Below are 18,625 nucleotides of genomic sequence, written 5' to 3' on the forward strand. Positions count from 1 at the left end.
TCTTCTCTGAACCCAAGGACGAAATAAATGTTTAGATGTATCGCTGCATTTTTGAAAGACAGTTCAGAAGAAGACTTAGCAGACAGAGAAGGTAACACTGCTGCTGGGCTCTAGGCAAGAAAATGAGGTGGGTACTGTACAAAATCTAAGGTAATTATGGAGGTGCAGGAACCAATATTTCATCTTTTAAACAATGTAAGTGCTGCAGAGGATGAGAGTTGGAATTCAGCCTGCTCACAGGGGCTCTTTCTTCCCCTCTTTAGTCTCTCTCCCAGATATGTTTTTGGCAGAAACCTTACCTGCTCAGGCACCCTATCTGCTTTGTGCTCTGTGCTAAGAAGACGTGGATTCTTTCTTCCTCCATTGTTTGCTTTTTTAACGCGTAGGTTCTGTCTGCTGTTTCTTGCTGGGAAACACCTATTTTTTTTTCCACCTTGTTTATTTTCATATGTCATGTCTGCTGAGAAATGAGATTTTGAAGTTGGCAAGAAATGAATTCTATAGGGCTAGCAGTCTCTAAGTTAGTTTTCTGAAGTTACGTGGCATGTGGTGATTGCTGGTGCTGCCTTCTCCCTTGCTGATTTGAACATTCAACAAAATCCTGCTGAAGTAAATGAAAACAGAAACAGAAGAATTTTACTTTGCAGTGTTCAACAGGGAACACATGACTAAGTTCCAATACCTGATGTCTATCACCTCTCCTAAAGGGAGAGTGCAGAACTGTAAGATCAAGTGAAGATGCAGCATGGGGTGGATCCAGATGAGTGTTTCAGGAAGTGGAGGGGATGGTCTCTGAGCAGTTCAGCCTTCATGCCACAGTTCAGGACCAAGACCACTGAGCATTTGCTACTTACCTTGACTTTTCTTGCCATTGCTCAACAAGTCTGAAGCAAACGCCTAGACCATTTTTCAATGTAGCTTGTATCTAACAGTATGTAGAAAAGGCCAGTCACCTATTTCCAAATAGATTCCTGCTCAACCTCCTGCTTTTGTCTGTACTGCTTATTATCCTGTGCCTGGAAGGGTTAACAGTGATTAGTATGGAGTCTCCATGGAGCACTTTTATTTCAAGTAGCATTTTAGAGCAGATGTTTACATAAGCAGCAGTGATTTGACGTGCAGTTTTAATTATTTGTCAGTTCAGCTTGGTTTATTTGAGCCTGTGTACCTATAAAGGCTGAACAGAGTCTTTCTGTCAGTGTTAACAAAACAGGTAGGTCTAGAGATCAAAAATGTGCAATTGTGAGGGTGATGTTTACAGGACTAAGTAGTTAATCAGAGTAGGGTTTTTTTCAGTATAGATGCTCTGACTCACTGCTTTGGATGGCAAATGTGCAATTTAAAATCCTTTTACTTAAGCCTGCACAACATGTAGCCCCTGAAATAATTGTTTGGACCTAACCTCACTGCGGATATTTCTTTTAATACCTCACCTGAGAATATGATATTTTATTAAACATGGAGAGGACTCTATATGACATTCAAACTGATGTGTGAACAGTTTAATCCTGTCATTTCCCTCAGCATGCCCTTTTCTCCTCATTTCCCTTTCTCTCTGAAATCTCATTTGTGAGAATGTTGTCCATTTGGTTGGAGATTCCTGGGCTTCCACTGGCACTCGAATTGTGCAAGTGCAGTAAATCCAGTGTGCTCTGAATGTGTTGGAGTTTATTGTGCAAGGCCCTGGCCCAAAATGAGGTCCTTAAAACCTCAGACAGACAACATTAAAGTAGGTCTCGTATCTCAACTGAGTGATGGCTGTGTGCTCACACGGGTTCTAATCTGCCAGTGTTGTCCCTCGGTGTGTGCAGGGCAGCCACCAGCAGGTCCACTCTCTATCCAAGCACAGGACAGTTGGGAGATGGGATCTGTGGGGATGGAAGCAGGATTATTACACCTTTTATTACACCTGTTTGCCCTATTAAAAACTTTTATTACAGACTGAGGAAAGGAAGGAGTAAAAAGCAACAAAGCATTAAATATGTTAAACTATTAAGCAAGGATTTCACTTATAGCACTGGCTTCTATTCCTGTTATCCCTGTGTCTTTAGCAGTTGAAAGCTTTTAAAAGAAACCTGATTCATGACATCAACATCTGAAGGTGAGCCCATTGCCATCCAGAAGAAATGCCAGGATACTGAGCTTATTTCTGATGACCATAGTGCCTGGCCCTGCAATCTCAATGGCAAATACCCAAAAGGGTAAAGAGAAAGAATAACACAGACGGGAGAGAAGCTGTTTGTGTTTGGTACTGCCTGACTTGGAACATCAGTGCTGGAGACAGGCTGGGAGTGCAGTCATATCAGCCAAACTGGCTGAACTGGGAGGCCAGGCTGTCTCAGCCTGGCTGCAGTTGTGCTACAAAAGCCGCAATCTTAGCAGGCTAAATCAGGTGTAAGCAGAAGGTAGAAGGAAATAGAGTAAGGTGGCAATGGCATAGGAGGATGGGTGCTGGGGGGACTGGGAAGGTCTCCAGCAGTCCAGCATAACGCCCCAGGCAAACCTTTTAAGTTCTTTGCCTCCCAGGCTATGACAATCCATGTGTTGGGTCACAAGCTCTGGGGAAAAGCAACTGCTCTGCTGGATCACAAGATAGGGGAGTGATTGTGGCTCCAGGCTATGGCTGGTGAGAAGGAAGAAGGCCCTTGCATAGCTCCTTTTGGGGCAGGCATGCCCTTGAGCTACAAGCCCATAGTGCGAGGAAGCTGTGTCTCTTTGCAGACCATGAGAGCCACAGCCCGGGCTGTTGGAGAATGTGGGGTCAGGGCTGGAAGCCACACTCGCTCTGCAGGAGCTGTTGGGACTGCATGGGTGCACAGCCACAGTGGGGAAAGCTAAAGCTGTCTCCAACTCCCCTGTCTCGCCAGGATGACTAAGGCCTCTTGATTCCCAGTGTGGGCATGGTCCCACAATGACAGAGCTTGGTTGTTTCACCCACTTACCTTCCTGGTGCCAAGGTCAAATTAAGGATGGGTGATGGCTGTAGCAGCCCATCCTCTCCTATATTTGTGTTCTTAAACTAGCCCTGGTTCCCAGCATGTCTGCTTTGGGTAGTGGATTTCTGGTCTCTCCCATCTCTTATTTTCCAGGCAGTCTTAACTGCCAGGACTGTATTAGTTGGGCATTTGGTTTGGGCTGACACTTCCCCCCCACCCCCCCTGCTGACCTTAAAATCTCTTTTGTACAGCAGGCTGATTTGGACTACTCTCCCTTCAGTCAATTTATAGCAGAGGCTTCAGTGCAGACCATTAATCTTAACCTGGGGGATTTGGATGACCAATTTAATATTAGAGAAGGATATACTAATAACTACCTATGGTCTGTAAATTAGCTGTGGGGTTTTCTGGTAACTTACTATTTATGGACTCCCTAAGAATATGAGTTCAGGTTGTGTTTGGAACAGGGAAAATAATAATTGCAAAACCATGACAATTACAGGGGATGATAACAGGGGCTAGCCCTCTCTTCCATGGCACTATGAATATGGCACATGCTATATATTGTTTTCTCAGAACCTACGATGTGTGCAGCAGCAACGATGTGTGCAGCAAATTTCTGAGGGAAAGTAGCCCTTTTTAAAAAACAAACAACACAAAACCAAGCACATAACAACAACCCCCACTCCCATCTCACAGCTCAAAAGACACACACACACATACAATAAATTCAAAACAGGCTCATAGTAACTACTTTGGGGGTAAAGTGCAAGAGTGTGTTGACTGAGCGATTAATCCATTTCCTCTTCACTGTGGAGAAGAAACCCACATACCAATATTCAACGTGTAAGAACAAAAATCTGAAGGCAAATGCTATGACTTTTGTCTCATTTTGCTTGCCACAGTACCACATCTTTGTTTTGTTGAAGAAGCAGGATTATTTACAGAATATCAGCTTGTTGTCAGCAGGCAGCTTCTCAGAGTTAATTATAAGATAACAGAACTTGGAAGCAATCTCTCATTTGGTGGTATAGATCCCTGTGAGAGTGGCTGCAGCTGTGACTCGTGCAGTCTCCTTTGGCCATGAGGTACGTTTTGGGTTTGGTTTAGATTTGAGGGGCATGTAGTTGTTACTGTGAACTGTAAATGGAAATTGTCATTTGAGCAATACTCGTCATTCTGTTTTAGTGTACGTAAATTTGATGTTTGAAATGAGCAAGGAAAAGCAAGCAGCTAAGTGATGTCTGCATAATTATGTTCGAGAGTCTTCCGCCTCGGTTCTGGGGGTGCCATTCCTGAATTTTTGTTCTTGATTTTTTGTTTTAAGTATTTTTTCCAGTGGCAGAAACAAAAGGCCTTGGATCTCCTTGTTATGAGAGTGAAACATGTTGCTTGCTCTTTGCAACGGGGGTTCTCTAGACAGTTTAAAAAGAAAACAAAAAGACCCCCAACTGAACATAAAAAGCCACCCTTCCAAAAATGTGCCTCAAATCTCTGGTCTTTTTTTAAACTGTCAATCCTGCTGTGCAGATGCCTGCTTCTTCTGACCTGCTGAATGTTGGAGCTAAAACGAAACATACCTTGTTCTCTCTAGAGTTCAGCACATGTTGAGGGAATCAGAGAAGCAGCGTTTTGGCACAAGCACCCAAAATCCTAACACATGCATACATGCTGCCTGATGTTTCATTTCAGGTTATAAACTGGATTACAACATGCTTTTACCCTGTGTACATTACCCAGGGAAACCAGACTGGATCTGCCTGATGCATAAAACCAATCTGGCTAAATGATTGCCAAATGGAAAGTAAATGATGCACGCAAAATCTGTATTTTTAACAGGAATTTAGATTACATTTCAGTCATGCTAAATGTTTATTAATATGATTTACCTCATCAGTCCAAGAATGGAATAAATACTATATTCTGAAAACTGTGCTTAAAGACTGTAGGACAACATTTTAAACTTCTAAAATAACTATATCTCTCCTAATAAGTCAGAGTAGCACCAACAGTATTTAAACCCCACATTTTTGCTTCTTGATGCAAATGGACCTTTGTGTCCTTTTATTTGTGGGAAGCTTTGTTAGCCTCAGCTGAAATACTTGCATATGATTTGTTTTTCCAAAAGAAAAGATACCCTGTATTTAGAGATGCAAATACTACCTTGTCTGCAAAAACCACCAGCTGTTATACTGGAAGACAAAGCTGATTCTATGTTGCTCTACTTCAGCAGTGTCTGTGTATTCACAAGCATCTTTTTAACAACCTTCTCTGCATAGCTGAAAAATACCAGACACCAAATTTCTTTTGATTTCCTTTGGTAGTAGCCTAGTAAAATCTGAACTGATCTGTGATTTCATTATTTTTTTTAAAATAAGTAGTTAGATTAACTAAGAAAATACACCTTTGCATTAACATTTGTACAGAAGTTGAACAGCGTTAGCTTTGATTTTTGCTTTCTTTGAAGATGAGTTTACTAATTGCTGCCTTAAATATTTGACTTGAGTCTGAATCAGGTCAAATATGTGGTTTCGTAGTAGAAGAAAGCACTGTGGGTTTGTGTGTCAGTGGCACAGCTCTCTGAAGAGGTTCTATGCTTCTGCCTTAAACATCTGGAGAGACAAAGAGTGTTTGTGGGGTCTCCTGTTGTTGCTGAAAGTTGAAGCAGGTTAGAATTGTGTTCCAAGAAATATTCTGAATCCTAGAAATACCAGGGTGGAGTCATTAAGCGTTAAGCTTTATTTCCTTTATAAACGAAAGTGCTTTCATTTCATCTGTGGCGAATGTCCTGGTAATGAATGTTACATAGTATTTACTCTCCCCTTTGGAATTAAATCCTTTTTCCAATTTGCAAGTAATATTTACATACGTCTTTCTTAGCTGCGTTGACATGCCAGATGCACAGCGGTAGCTGTCTCCGCCTGCTAATCCTGTAATAACATTCTGGTGACCAAATTCAATGGCCCTGCGCGGAGCCTCGAAACAGCTGATTGCTGAGTAGGGAGGAAAAAAAATAACCCAGCGAATCTGGTTGCAGCTCTCTGCTGCATCCCTATCCCACAATCCCTTGCACAATTTGCTGCAGTCTTTCTACACAGGCTGAGTGAGAAAAAGATGTGCTAAATAAAGATTGATTGATTTGAATTCTGAAGGGGTCTCCTACTTATAAATGACCCGGGGGAAAAAAAAATTCATGATGACCTCACTGGGCCTCTTCTTATTCTTCCATTTTTCTTTCCACCTGTCCTCTTCGTGGAATGGAGCGTCATTCCTTACAGCACAAAATCTGTTGTGCATCTAAGAATGACTATGCTGTGATAGGGATTCTTAAGCAGTTTTTCGTGTGAGGCTTGAAATATTAACAGATGATGGTTTGTTCGTTTGGATTACTGCGGAACTGCAGCTCCGTCCCTGCAAGGATTTTATCCTCAGCACGACACTGATTAAGCTATTTTTCTACAAAGATGGGTAGGTCTAAAATGCTCAAGTTTGCTCAGTGTTATTCCTGGTGGCTGCTGCTGGGTTGCTCCTTCTGTTTTGGCCTCCGGTCGTTCATTATGCTTCTGCATGCTGTAAGAATGAAGAGGGTTGCTGTATTTTAAACAAGGCACCAAGCTGCTTGCAGGAGTGGGAGAGAAAGGAATGCAAATTTAGCTTATCAAGCTTTTTACACAATTGGACTGTGTGGCAGTTATGATTATTAATTTGTTTGGTGTTTTCTGTGTCGGCTAATTTTGGGGTTGCTGCTAGAAGTGGCCTGAATCTGTTCTTTATTCCTAAAGACTGTGGACAGGCGATACATCTCTTTTAAAGACTTTTAAACTCCGGCTCCTCCAATCCTTGAAACAACATTATTGAGGCTCCCCACCCTTTCTTATGGCTCTCGAGGCCTAGCTGTTCCTTTGGAAACGTTGCCATTGGAAACCTATTCATTCATAATACATGAATAGACCCCTCTGGGTTGTGAATACCATTGATAAGAAGAGGATGAACAAGCTGCGAGCAATTTGTTCTCCTCAGGCTGTACTTTCGGGCTAGTTGCAGCTCTGGCTGGGTGGAGTTCAGTCATAGCAGTGTATCAGCAACAGAGAATTCTGCTCTTTCAGGAATAAATCCCAGGAACCTAACAGACAGTTACAAGTTTTCCCAATGTCTTTTTCTCAGCTGGGCCACAGAGACTAATAGGTGATTTGGTAACTGTTGAGAAATTGCAGAGCTCATTTGAAGGTACCTGTAGAAAGGATGCACTTTCCTATTACATGGTTCTGTTTATCTGAAACAACTCTTGTGGGGCAGTTATTTGTTGTAGTGTAAGATATTTTTTTTTCCCCTTTTCTAATATTGACTCTATAGGAAGTTCTTTTCATATGGGTGGGGCCACGCCCTGACTTTCGTTCCTGAAGGCGTACATGCGGCTCCGGGCAAGGCTTTCCACTAGCTTAGAGAGCCATTGTTTTCTCTATTTTTTGCTGCATAGTATATTTTAAATTAAAATCAATAGTCGTATCTCCAAGCAGAAGGAAAAAGAATATTGTTACTTTTGGGGTAGCTGGAAAGGTAATAACCCTTGAGCCTCAAAGAGGTGACAAAGCCTATACATTTCAGAACCATTTTCTGCACTTGATTTAGCAAACCTGAACTCAGTTTCCAGTGTGTGCTTCTTAGAGATAGATGGGTGGGGTTTTATCTCATTTGGTGCAATGTTTCAGAACTTTGCATGTTTAAATTATGAAGTGTAAATATATGGAGAAGTGATTCTTAGACTTATTTTCAAAGCTCATGCTTCAGCTGCTCTTTATTAGATTGTGAGACAGAATGAACATCCAAAAAGAGCTCTGGCAGATGGCAGATTCTGAGCTCAGAAGGTGGTACTACAAAAAAGAATGGTGTTTTTTTTATAAAAATAGTGTTACATTGCAAAATTTCCCACTGCTCATATATCTGAAGCTGATGTTGCTGTTTTGAGGAACTGCTGTAAGTACTGCAGTAAATTAGAATAAATGCTGTCTTTGGTGAAATTCAAAAGCATCATCTAAAATCTCTAGGTTTTCCTCAACTAGTCTTTGATTGTACAGTTGCTTTCATTGAGTCAATGGGCAAAATCATCCTTGTAGCTATATGACATTCATTAAAATTGCATCAAAGGTGAGTTGGCTCATGGAGGCTGCAGGATCCTGGAAATTCCATACTCAGAAAAACTTATTAAAATGAACCAATTGTGTAAGAAGTTATTGTACCAGGTAGTGGCCAAAGCTTGAAATGTACTGATGAAATTCTGTTTTAAGCTGCAGGTTTTGAACCTGATTTATCTGAGCACATGGGATAAATGACAATCATGGCATGCTGTGTTCCAGACAAAACCCTAAATATTAAAAGCACTTATTTCTGAGTTGTTAATGGTTTCTTTCACTGACAAAGCTTAAAGTGTGAACATTTCAAAATTAAAGTGACTGACATGAGATTTGTGTGTGAAATGTTAAGGATCACCTGATATTGCAGTGAGACTGAGGGAATGTAAAAGACTAAGAAGAAGATTTGATGAGATCAATATGAACTTTTTCAGGCAGCAGGAGTTTTCCTTGTATAAATGCTGTTTGCTGTTGTTGCTGTACTTGATGGAAGAAAGATGAAATTACAGAAAATATCTGGTTGCCTGAGAACTTTCTTCTATTAAATGACAGGCAGCATTCTCTGGAGACCTTTCATATCTAAGTACTATTTTTTTCTTTAAATATCTGTGTTTAGCCTATAATTAAAAAAAAATACACTGTTCATAATATATTGGTGTCCTTTTTATCAAAGAAATATTCCTGCTGATGATTATCTTGCCTTTGTTGTTTGGGTCCGCACTCCTAACTTTTGGGTAGGGAGACTGAGTGGCAAACAGAGCTGCATCAGTGGCGAAATGAATTTTCTTTTGAAACACATCATTGATGTTCTGGGTGTTATACTGCCAAATGCATGAATACATTAATGCATATTTGATAGTCTGCTCTTTCTGCCCCTGTTTGTGAAAGCTGGGTATTTTGGTTCCACTTCTTGTAAAAACATTTTTAACTCAAGCTTTTAAAAAGTAACACAGGTTCCTAATTGATCTCCTAAGATTTCATTTGTGTGATTTCTGGCATTTAAATAGTTGAAATTAATTTGTGTTTATGTAATGTTCACATTTTATCTTGCATATCAATTTTTAACCTTGAAAATTCCCCTTTCTTGGAAAAAAAGGGAACAAAAGGGCCCACCGTAAACGTTGTGCATCGAATTACATGTCAGTTACTGCTGTTGGGTATTTTAATTATGAATAACTTTATGCTGTTGTACATGCTAGGACAGAAGTGATTCCCCAGGAACCTGTATCAGGGAAGTCTGTACAGTGTGTTCCAAAATCACTGTCATTGTTCTAGAAATAGCCACTTGCTCAATGTAGTAAGTAACCATACTTGTACGGTGGAATACGCAGCTCTAGATGAACAGCAAGAGTTCAACTCTGCTAGAGTGGTGTGCTGTCCATTCAGTACAGGAATAAGATCTGATGTACTGCTGCTGATAAAATACTACAGGTTATGCAAATCATTGAGGAATTGAGTAAACTTTGAATGAGCATGATCAGCACCGAGGCAGAGGGCTTTGTTATTCTGTCTTGGAAAGTTCAAGCCAAATATTAACTTGTCAGAAATGGATGACCAAAACCTGGGGTAGAAACTGTTTAGGGAAGAAGTTACTACGTCAGAAGTGTAGCTACAGTGAAGTAGCCCAGCTAGGCTCGCTGCTTACAGGGCAGAGGAGCCCCTGGTTTGCTGTGCGTGCTGGAGGATGGGCAGGAATTGCTTCGACAGAGATGCTGCAGTTCGCTCTCCAGGGAGTGAGCCTGTGCCTCCCTGTGCTCCAGCCTGCTAGAAACACTGATGGGGAGGAGTTCTTGATGGTCCACCCTGCCAGGGCCTTTGCTTTTCAGGTATTCCTAAACTATTTTAGCAGGCAGTTTAATTTTCTTGGAGGTTGCTTCCTTCCTTTTTCTCCCTTTTGTTCTCTGTCCACATATTAATTGTGTTGGCTATAATGTGTACCTCCATCTGAAAAAAACCCTCAAGTTTTTCTATCCCTGTGGCTTGTTCCAGGACAGGATATGTTCCAAACCTGCTGGCATTCCTTTAACTTGTGATTTCAATTCTGTCAGTCAGTAGGCTTTTTTCTTACCCTTTTATTTCATGCTTTATATGCCAGGGATATAAAGAGTCTTCAGTCCTAGAAACAGGATTCTTACTACTCTTTCTGTCTAGAATAATTTTTTTCTTGTGTTTATTATTTGGATGTCCTCCATGTATCCTTCACCCTACCTTTGCTGATTCTCAGCAGCTATCAGTTGCCTGTTCTTTGCTTGGTTTCTTTTATAATGAAGACTTTCACTTCACCTACCTCACCCCTGTTGCTGATGCAGAATATGAACACTCCCTTCCCAGCAGCTGAATGGTTCTGGAGGTTCCTTCTTGGGGGCTTCCTGGAGTCCAAACCTACCATGTCTTTGGCAACACTAGTACTGATAAGGTAAAAAATGGTTAGGTGAACCTTTTTCAAACTCTGTGATTCAACAATTTGGCTGGCTGGTGCAGTTCCTGTTTAAGTATTTTGCCAGCAGTAGTGTAGATATGAGAAATCCTATGTTTGTTAGCACTGGCTGAACCTACTGGCGCAAGAATGTTTTTATCATGGGATTTATTTGAAAACAGACAGCCCTATAACTCTTTCAGTCTAGAGGCAACATGTCTTTCCAGAATGCCTACTCAGACAGAGGTATTACGTGTGCTGCTGTAGACTTGACTGTTTCCCAGGCTCTCATCAGTGATAAACCATTTTAGAAGTTTAATTCTTCAGTGTTTTTATTTTATATGGAAATATGAATTCCTGCATAAGGGTGAAACATGAGTGAACTACTTGTTGGTTTTGTTAATTCATGGAGTTTATGAGCCATTTTTCTTTTTCTCTTCTTTTCCCCATCCCACTTCAACAGCGTGCAGGGTAGAAGGGAACAGGACCCATATGTCAGTGGTCTAGGATGGCCAGTGAAGGCTCCAGCATCCCAAGTCCTGTGGTCCGTCAGATTGACAAGCAGTTTCTGATTTGCAGCATATGCCTGGACCGATACAAGAACCCCAAAGTACTTCCCTGCCTGCACACTTTCTGTGAGAGGTAAGTCCTTCCCTCATGCTGGTAACAAGGTATTTGTGTCATACAACAACCACAGAACAAAGCATCTTTTAGTGGACAGGGAGTTTTTTCTTTACTTGTAGAGGTCATGTTAAGGCATGAAAAAGTCTAGGAAGGCTGGAGGAGCAGGGATAAATACTGTTAGTTGTGGCAGCAGGAAGAAGAGGCAGCAGTGGGATATTTGGAATGCATTCCCTTTATGCAAGAGTCAATAATAATAATAAATGAAATTAAACTAATGAATACAGTTAAAACAACATGAAAGGTGATGGCAGTCAGAATTTGGACCTCAAATTAATAGCCTCAAATTTATACTGATTAGCTTATAATTAGAAACAATAAAAACCTTTCTATGTTGATTTACTAAGCAGTGAAATAATTATCCTATCATTTAATGTCCAAGGTTTAGACATGATATATACATTATTAATAACCTGTGATTAAATGTCTTCATTATTCTGCAGCTTGGTTGACTGAAATGGAAAAACTCTCTGAAAAGAGATGTGATAAAACAGTAACCTGCCTTCTACTGTATTCAGCTGAATTAATTGAATATACCTAGTGATACTTAAATGTTATGTTATCCATCAAACAGTTGCAAAAATACAGCATCTGTAGAAAAGTTAGTTGAAGAATTATTGGTTAGAGTTTTTTATCTGATGGTGGGATGAAGCTCTTAGGATTATACATTGAATGGCAGGAGAATTTTAATAAATGCTTTTTTTGTGTGAACATTTAGTTCAGGAGATTTCCACCTCTTAGTTAGAATTGTGTGCATATCTAATTTTGCATAGGGTGCAAGAAAAACTGTGGATCTCTGAGTGTGTCAGATGAAATGGTCTTTTGTAGAAGAACAGGAAACCACAACTTTACTGCGCTCAGCAGTGAAACTCTCACTGAAGTCAGTGAAATCAAGATTTTTGCCACCATGTCTTAAGTTTCTTGACTTCAGTTCCTGTGTAAATCCTAAAGTCAGCTTCTGGTTTTCACTGTAATCCTCTTATGCTGATCTGGTTATGGAGAGAGGTTGGAAGAACTCCTCCAATGTACTGCTGATGTACAAAGCCTAAGCTCTCCTTTCACAGAGCCCTTACTGGGGGTCAGAAGGAGCGTTGCCAAGGGAGGATGAAGAGTGGTGCAAGCAAAGCCCGTGGGAGTGGATGAGAGCTGTGTAGCTGTGCAAGGTCACACTTTCTTGGTTGGCATCTCATGAGGAATTTTGGACTTCTGAAGAACTGCATTCTGCAAAGCTTATGGGACTATACTGGACTGCCAATTGCAGTTGAATGTTTCATTCCCAGCAGCTGTTAACTGCAATTGGCAGGCCAAAAGTGGCACTATCACCGAGACAATTCTGCTGCATGTTGTTGATCACAGAACTTTTGTGTCAGATTTACATTCTGTGAAATTCAGATTTTCTTAAAAATAAACCAAAACTTTTTAACAAAACAAAACTCACCCCTCCCCTTAATCAAACACAAACAAAAATCTTCCCCCCAAACTCCCCTTGACACAAACTGTGATAACTTAGGATATGCTTCTCTATGTAGTAAAGAGAGCTCTGTTGATTCTGGCTAACTGCCAAATAACTTTCCTAATTGAATGAAGAAGAAGAAAAATGTCCACTGGGACCAGGTTTTAGCTCTGAAATACTAAACCCACAGATACAACCTAATAAAGGAGATTCTATTGGAAAGACCAAGGTCAACCACCGGTTAGTCAGACACATGCTCAAATACTTCTTGCAATAACTTAATGTCTGTCAAAGTTTATCTGATAGTTTAGTATTTTTACTATCATGTGAGCAGGATGCAGTACATGTCTGGAAGCATGGATCCACTCTGCACAAAAATCTCAAAGGCACATAACAGTTACAATTTTTTCAGCTTACTGAGCCTTTTTTTTCATGCAGCAGAGGAAAAAAGATCTAAGGGGAAAAAAAAAAAATCCCCCTAACCACTTTTACTTCTGAAGCCTGGTGATGTACCTTTCCTTTTATAAGTATGGCTAGCACTATTTTGAACCAGTTCTTAAAGTGAGGGGAGGTTTTTCCCTCTTTGATGATATTTTCCCTCTCTCTTTCTTCCCTTCCACCTCCCTTCCCCATAGGTGCTTACAGAATTACATTCCAGCCCATAGCTTAACCCTTTCTTGCCCCGTGTGCCGCCAGACCTCCATTCTGCCAGAGAAAGGGGTTTCTGCACTCCAGAACAATTTCTTTATCACCAACCTGATGGATGTCCTGCAACGAACGCCGGACAACAACATTGAAGAGTCCTCCATCTTGGAGACTGTCACCGCTGTTGCTGCGGGCAAACCACTCTCCTGCCCCAATCATGATGGAAATGTAAGTGAGATGAACTCCTCTGATATGTACAGGTACTGATTTGTACTGACTGGTCTGGTTTCTCATGGATATTTTGTTCTAAAAAGATAGTGGGAGAATTGGAATCACACAAGCTCTTTGATTTTATAATACGTCAACAGAAGACAAGGGTTTCTTTAAAGATAACTCAAATGGTCTTAGAGGAGAATCTTAAAGTAGTCAGGATATTACTTCATCTTACCAGTCGTCTTGGATGATACTCTCTCTTAGCACATTTGGTCAAGATTGTTGTCCTGCAAGTGCTGAACCTTGTACCTGTGCCTTGTTGGGATGGGTTTTTATAGTTCTCTTATTGGTAGACTCAATTATTGCTGTGGGAACATGTGGGCTTGTTTAGGTATTATGTGGCAGGGGCCTTATAAGCTTAACTTACCTGCACACTGAGACAGTACCAAAAGCTATGTGAGTGTGTTAACATGAGGCCAAGTAAAAGGGTGTCCTAGCTCAGCACAGGCTAGAAACACAGAGCTTCTGTTTATCCTGCAGTGTTTTGTGCATCTCATGCATCAGTCTTTTGGGTTTTCCCCCACCTACTTTTTTTACCCTGCATCCCCCCACATACACTCTCAAATCATCTAAGTGTATTTATTGATTGGCAAGTACCCCCAACTGAGCAAGTATCCCCGGATCATGACAAGAACAGCTCTAATTCTGCTTACTTCACAATTTTTAATGTTAGCCTGTGTGGCTTCATGATAGGCACATGAACTCCTGTTCCATAGCCAAGCTTATGCAAACATGTAAGTAGATCACATTGCAAAGCTGAGCAATGTTGTGTTGTAAACTGAATGTGGTGCTTCTATGCAAGCCAAGAAATATGTGCCAATATTTTAAGACACCTTTCTGAGAATGTTTTATTTGATACTCAGTTTAGGTATATTGGTTGTATAGGAATAATTCAGCTGATAATTAGTAATTACTGTTGCAGAGGAACTGCTTAGTTCCCTCTCCTTTACTGACCTGCTGGAGTTAGGTGGACTTGTAGAACTGATGTGCTGTACACTCTGATTAATGATTAACTGGTGTAACTTTTTTGATGTGTACTATACCTCTGTGTGTGTAGTGGTTACTGATTAATACATTCCTAGTTTTTATTTGCATTTCATTGGCTCTCCTTAAAATGATTCATAGTTCTTTTCCAATATAACAGACTGGTGAGAGCCTTTTTCTTGAGACCTGAACTTTGAAGGGCTGGAAGTAGTGTGCTTTGGCTTGTGAAATCTAAATCAGAAGCATCTGCACCCTTGATCATGTAAATAAAAAAGTTTCTGTAAATTCAGTTAAGTTACAATAGTGAAGATTATACATGGGTCTCTGATTAGATCATTGTGCTGAAATATGCTGGTCTGGTTTAAGGTAGGAGTTAGTGGATGTGATTTCAAAACCAGTGGGTATTAATGCCCATTTTGTTACAGCTGAAGGGAACATTGTCGTTGATTTCAGTGGAAATATTAGAAAGCAGTGTAGGGGAAAGGGACCTGGGGGTCCTGGTGGACAACAGGATGACCATGAGCCAGCACTGTGCCCTTGTGGCCAGGAAGGCCAATGGCATCCTGGGGTGTATTACAAGGAGATTGGTTAGTAGATCGAGAGAGGTTCTCCTTCCCCTCTACTCCACCCTGGTGAGACCACATCTAGAATATTGTGTCCAGTTCTGGGCCCCTCAGTTCAAGAAGGACAGGGAACTGCTGGAGAGGGTCCAGCGTAGGGCAACAAAGATGATTAAGGGAGTGGAGCATCTCCCTTATGAAGAAAGGCTGAGGGAGCTGGGTCTCTTTAGTTTGGAGAAGAGGAGACTCAAGGGTAACCTTATTAATGTTTATAAATATATAAAGGGTGAGTGCCATGAGGATGGAGCCAGGCTCTTCTTGGTGGCAAACAATGATAGGACAAGGAGTAATGGGATCAAGCTGGAACACAAGAGGTTCCACTTAAATTTGAGAAAAAACTTCTTCTCAGTGAGGGTGACAGAGCACTGGAACAGGCTGCCCAGGGAGGTTGTGGAGTCTCCTTCTCTGGAGACATTCAAAACCCACCTGGACATGTTCCTGTGCGACCTCACCTAGGCGTTCCTGCTCCAGCAGGGGGATTGGACTAGATGATCTTTTGAGGTCCCTTCCAATCCCAAACATACTGCGATACTGTGAATTTCCTAATAAAATGTTGTTCCTTTTGGTTGTTTCTGGTAGCAAATTTTTGAAGCCTTTGAAAGTAATTTAAGTCCTAAACTCTGTTTAACTAATTTCCTTTATGCACTGCATCACATCTTAGTGTCTATCAAAGTAACCGTCAGGCCTCAGAAGGTCTACTACTGTGAGACTGATAAATTCACAGTGACTGGAGTAGTGTTGTTGGGGGTTGTCATTGTTTAGAAAATCTACTTTTTTTTTTCCTTGCTGATGTATTTGATCTTACACATTTTATTTGAAGCAGCTTTTAAATTTTCTTTAAATTGGCTTACATGAATGACCCAACAAATGACTAAACCCTCATCGCATATGAATCCCGTATCTTGTGAACTGAGATAAGAGGGAAGAATAGGAATAAGACGGAAAGGAGCTTATCAGAGGAAAATCCTTATTAATGCTAATAGCCACATGCAAATCATGGTTCTTGCTTCTCCCTCCTAATTCTCAAGACAACTTGGAGCAGCCAGCTACTTTGCACAGTGCTGGTACAGGCCCCTTTGCTCACCTGAGAACAGCCAGTTCTACACAACCATCTTGTTGTCAACCAACATCTCCAGCAAAAGCATCATTGTGCAAGAGGTCTGAGTGCCTGAAGCATCAGCCAAGTTATTCAAGATTCTGATGCTATGTTCTGAATGTAAGAGAGCTGCCAATGTCTTGCTTTGAAGCATATGCTATGAGCTTCCTTATATACTTTTAGTAAGCCTAAAATGCTCTGTGCTCAAGCACTTCCTAGATGTGAAAGAAAGTCTCATGCCAAATTTGCATATATGTGCATTGTTTTGACTAACGTACGATTTTTCTGTTTCCTTTCCTTCATTAATATATTCAGAATTTTGGGTGTTTGTTACATGTAAAGATCTTTTTTTATCTCCAGACAGCATCTTACTGAGTATATAATGGGTTGAAACAATCTCCTCCTCCTTCAAGTGTAGATCAGCACTCTTAGTATTAAAACCTCAGATATTAGGTTTTGATGGTTTTATGGGATTAGTAATGGGATATGGAGATTTTTCCCTGCACCATGTTGGTTCATTTAGGGTGATTTTCTCCACTAAATAAACATGCTATTTGGTGAGGTCCACTGAGTTCATGTTCCATGGGTGGCACTGTTATGCAAAACAGTCTAAATTTACACTTTCTTTGGCAGACCCTCTGGGGAGACTAAGGATCGAATTAGTGTGGGGACTTGAATGCCCTGTTTTTTGAGTTGTTTCATGGAGTAGTTGAGAGAGACTCCAAAACTTACTACTACACAGTATAAAGATAATGTCAGGGCTAGCCTTGACATCCAGCATTCTGTTTCCCAGGCTGCTCTTCTGATACCTTCTGACAGAATGAAATCCATTTAAACCAGCATTTTGATGTGAAATACACAAGAATAACATCCATGTTTTAGGCAGTAAATTATTAGTGTCTAAGAAAGGAGAAGTTTTGTCTCAGAGTTCAGATACTAACATGAGTTCAAGACCCAGTAAGATGTGCTTTGAGTGATGTTACTGGTGCCATGTTTGAATTTGGAATTGTGCACTTTTCCAGGTGATGGAGTTTTACTGCCAGTCTTGTGAGACAGCCATGTGCCGGGAGTGTACAGAGGGAGAACATGCAGAGCATCCCACGGTACCACTCAAGGATGTGGTGGAACAACACAAAGCTTCCCTCCAAGTCCAGCTGGATGCTGTCAACAAAAGGTATGGAGGCTCCTCTAATTATTTTCTGTTTTCAGTTCTACCACTGGCTTCCCATGTTACCTTGGGTAGATGTTTTAATGTGCTGGTGCTGTGGACCTTTACCTGGAAAACAGAGATAGTGAGGCTAGCATAAGGAAAAAAATCCATTAAGTGTGATGCACTGGGGGATTAGAGAAAAGAGCAAAATATTGCTGTCTTTCACAAAACAGAAGCCATTAGAAAGGCAGATGTTCTCCAAAGAAGGGGCATAAAATGTTAAGGAGAAAAGTCTTAGCCAGTAATGAATTTCATGATAAATAATACCGGATGTTTAAAAGACTAATGCAAATGCTACAGATAGATCTAGTTACATCTTCCCAAGTGGATACACTTGCATAAAGAACAGAGGATCTAAGACCTCCTAGTTGGAAATGCCTAAAGTCTAATGGTTTTCAATAAGGGAAGGCCCTGTATTAGCCTTACTTTATCAGACCAAAACGACTATATGGTTATAAAAGGAATGAACTTAATTCTGGGAAATAACCAAGTTTAAAGACAGCCTGCTGATGAGATTGGCCCTTGCCCTGATATCTTTTGAAGAAACAATGTTCAATGACTTTTGAAACAGCAATCTTTGTAATTTAATCCTTCCCTCAGGCTTCCAGAGATCGACTCAGCACTTCATTTTATATCTGAAATCATACACCAGTTAACCAACCAAAAGGCTAGCATTGTAGATGACATTCATTCCACTTTTGATGAACTCCAGAAGACTTTAAATGTGCGAAAGAGCGTGCTGCTTATGGAACTGGAAGTGAATTATGGCCTTAAACACAAAGTAAGATGCATGTTTTATTTCAATGAAAAGCTATTAATTTAATCAGCCAGTTTTTACAAATGATGCAGGACGCCAGTTCAACAAATTGTGTCTGAGATCCAGAAGAGAACGTTGTTTTCCTGAAATCAGGTGCTGCAGAGCCTTGTTTGTGGGTGCCCAGCCTTATAAATGGAATCCAGACCCTGTAAGGGCAGGTAGCCTTTGTGCATAGTGTGTGAGGATCTAAGATGGCCAACACACTAAGCAGGCATCTGCTTAAAGCCAACATGCTGATGTGCAGATGAAAATAAGTGAACACTAAAGGAAAGTCTGAAATCCTTGGGCTGCAATCCTAGGATATACCACGCTACCCCCTCCCCCAAGATACAGGCCAAGCAATTTCTTCTGAAGAACTCAGCGAG

The 18,625-nt window shown here is 40.8% G+C and overlaps 1 protein-coding gene across 5 annotated transcripts in view; it reads left to right on the plus strand.

The window, feature by feature from the left end:
- The window catches only part of TRIM2 (tripartite motif containing 2), a 68,845-nt gene that overhangs the window by 20,276 nt on the left and 29,944 nt on the right, over positions 1–18,625 (plus strand). For 4 of the 5 annotated variants that reach the window (XM_082051452.1, XM_082051454.1, XM_082051450.1 and 1 more), the window contains 4 exons: positions 10,945–11,123; positions 13,251–13,488; positions 17,256–17,407; positions 18,044–18,224. In XM_082051452.1, coding sequence (XP_081907578.1) covers positions 10,990–11,123; positions 13,251–13,488; positions 17,256–17,407; positions 18,044–18,224 — 705 coding nt within the window. In that variant the 5' untranslated portion in view covers positions 10,945–10,989. Of the gene's footprint in view, positions 1–10,940; positions 11,124–13,250; positions 13,489–17,255; positions 17,408–18,043; positions 18,225–18,625 lie in introns of all 5 variants that reach the window. The other variant, XM_082051451.1, reaches the window with a different exon arrangement.

The sequence above is a fragment of the Streptopelia decaocto genome (assembly GCF_964273445.1).
Source record: "Streptopelia decaocto genome assembly, chromosome: 4".
NCBI classification, from domain to species: Eukaryota; Metazoa; Chordata; class Aves; order Columbiformes; family Columbidae; genus Streptopelia; species Streptopelia decaocto.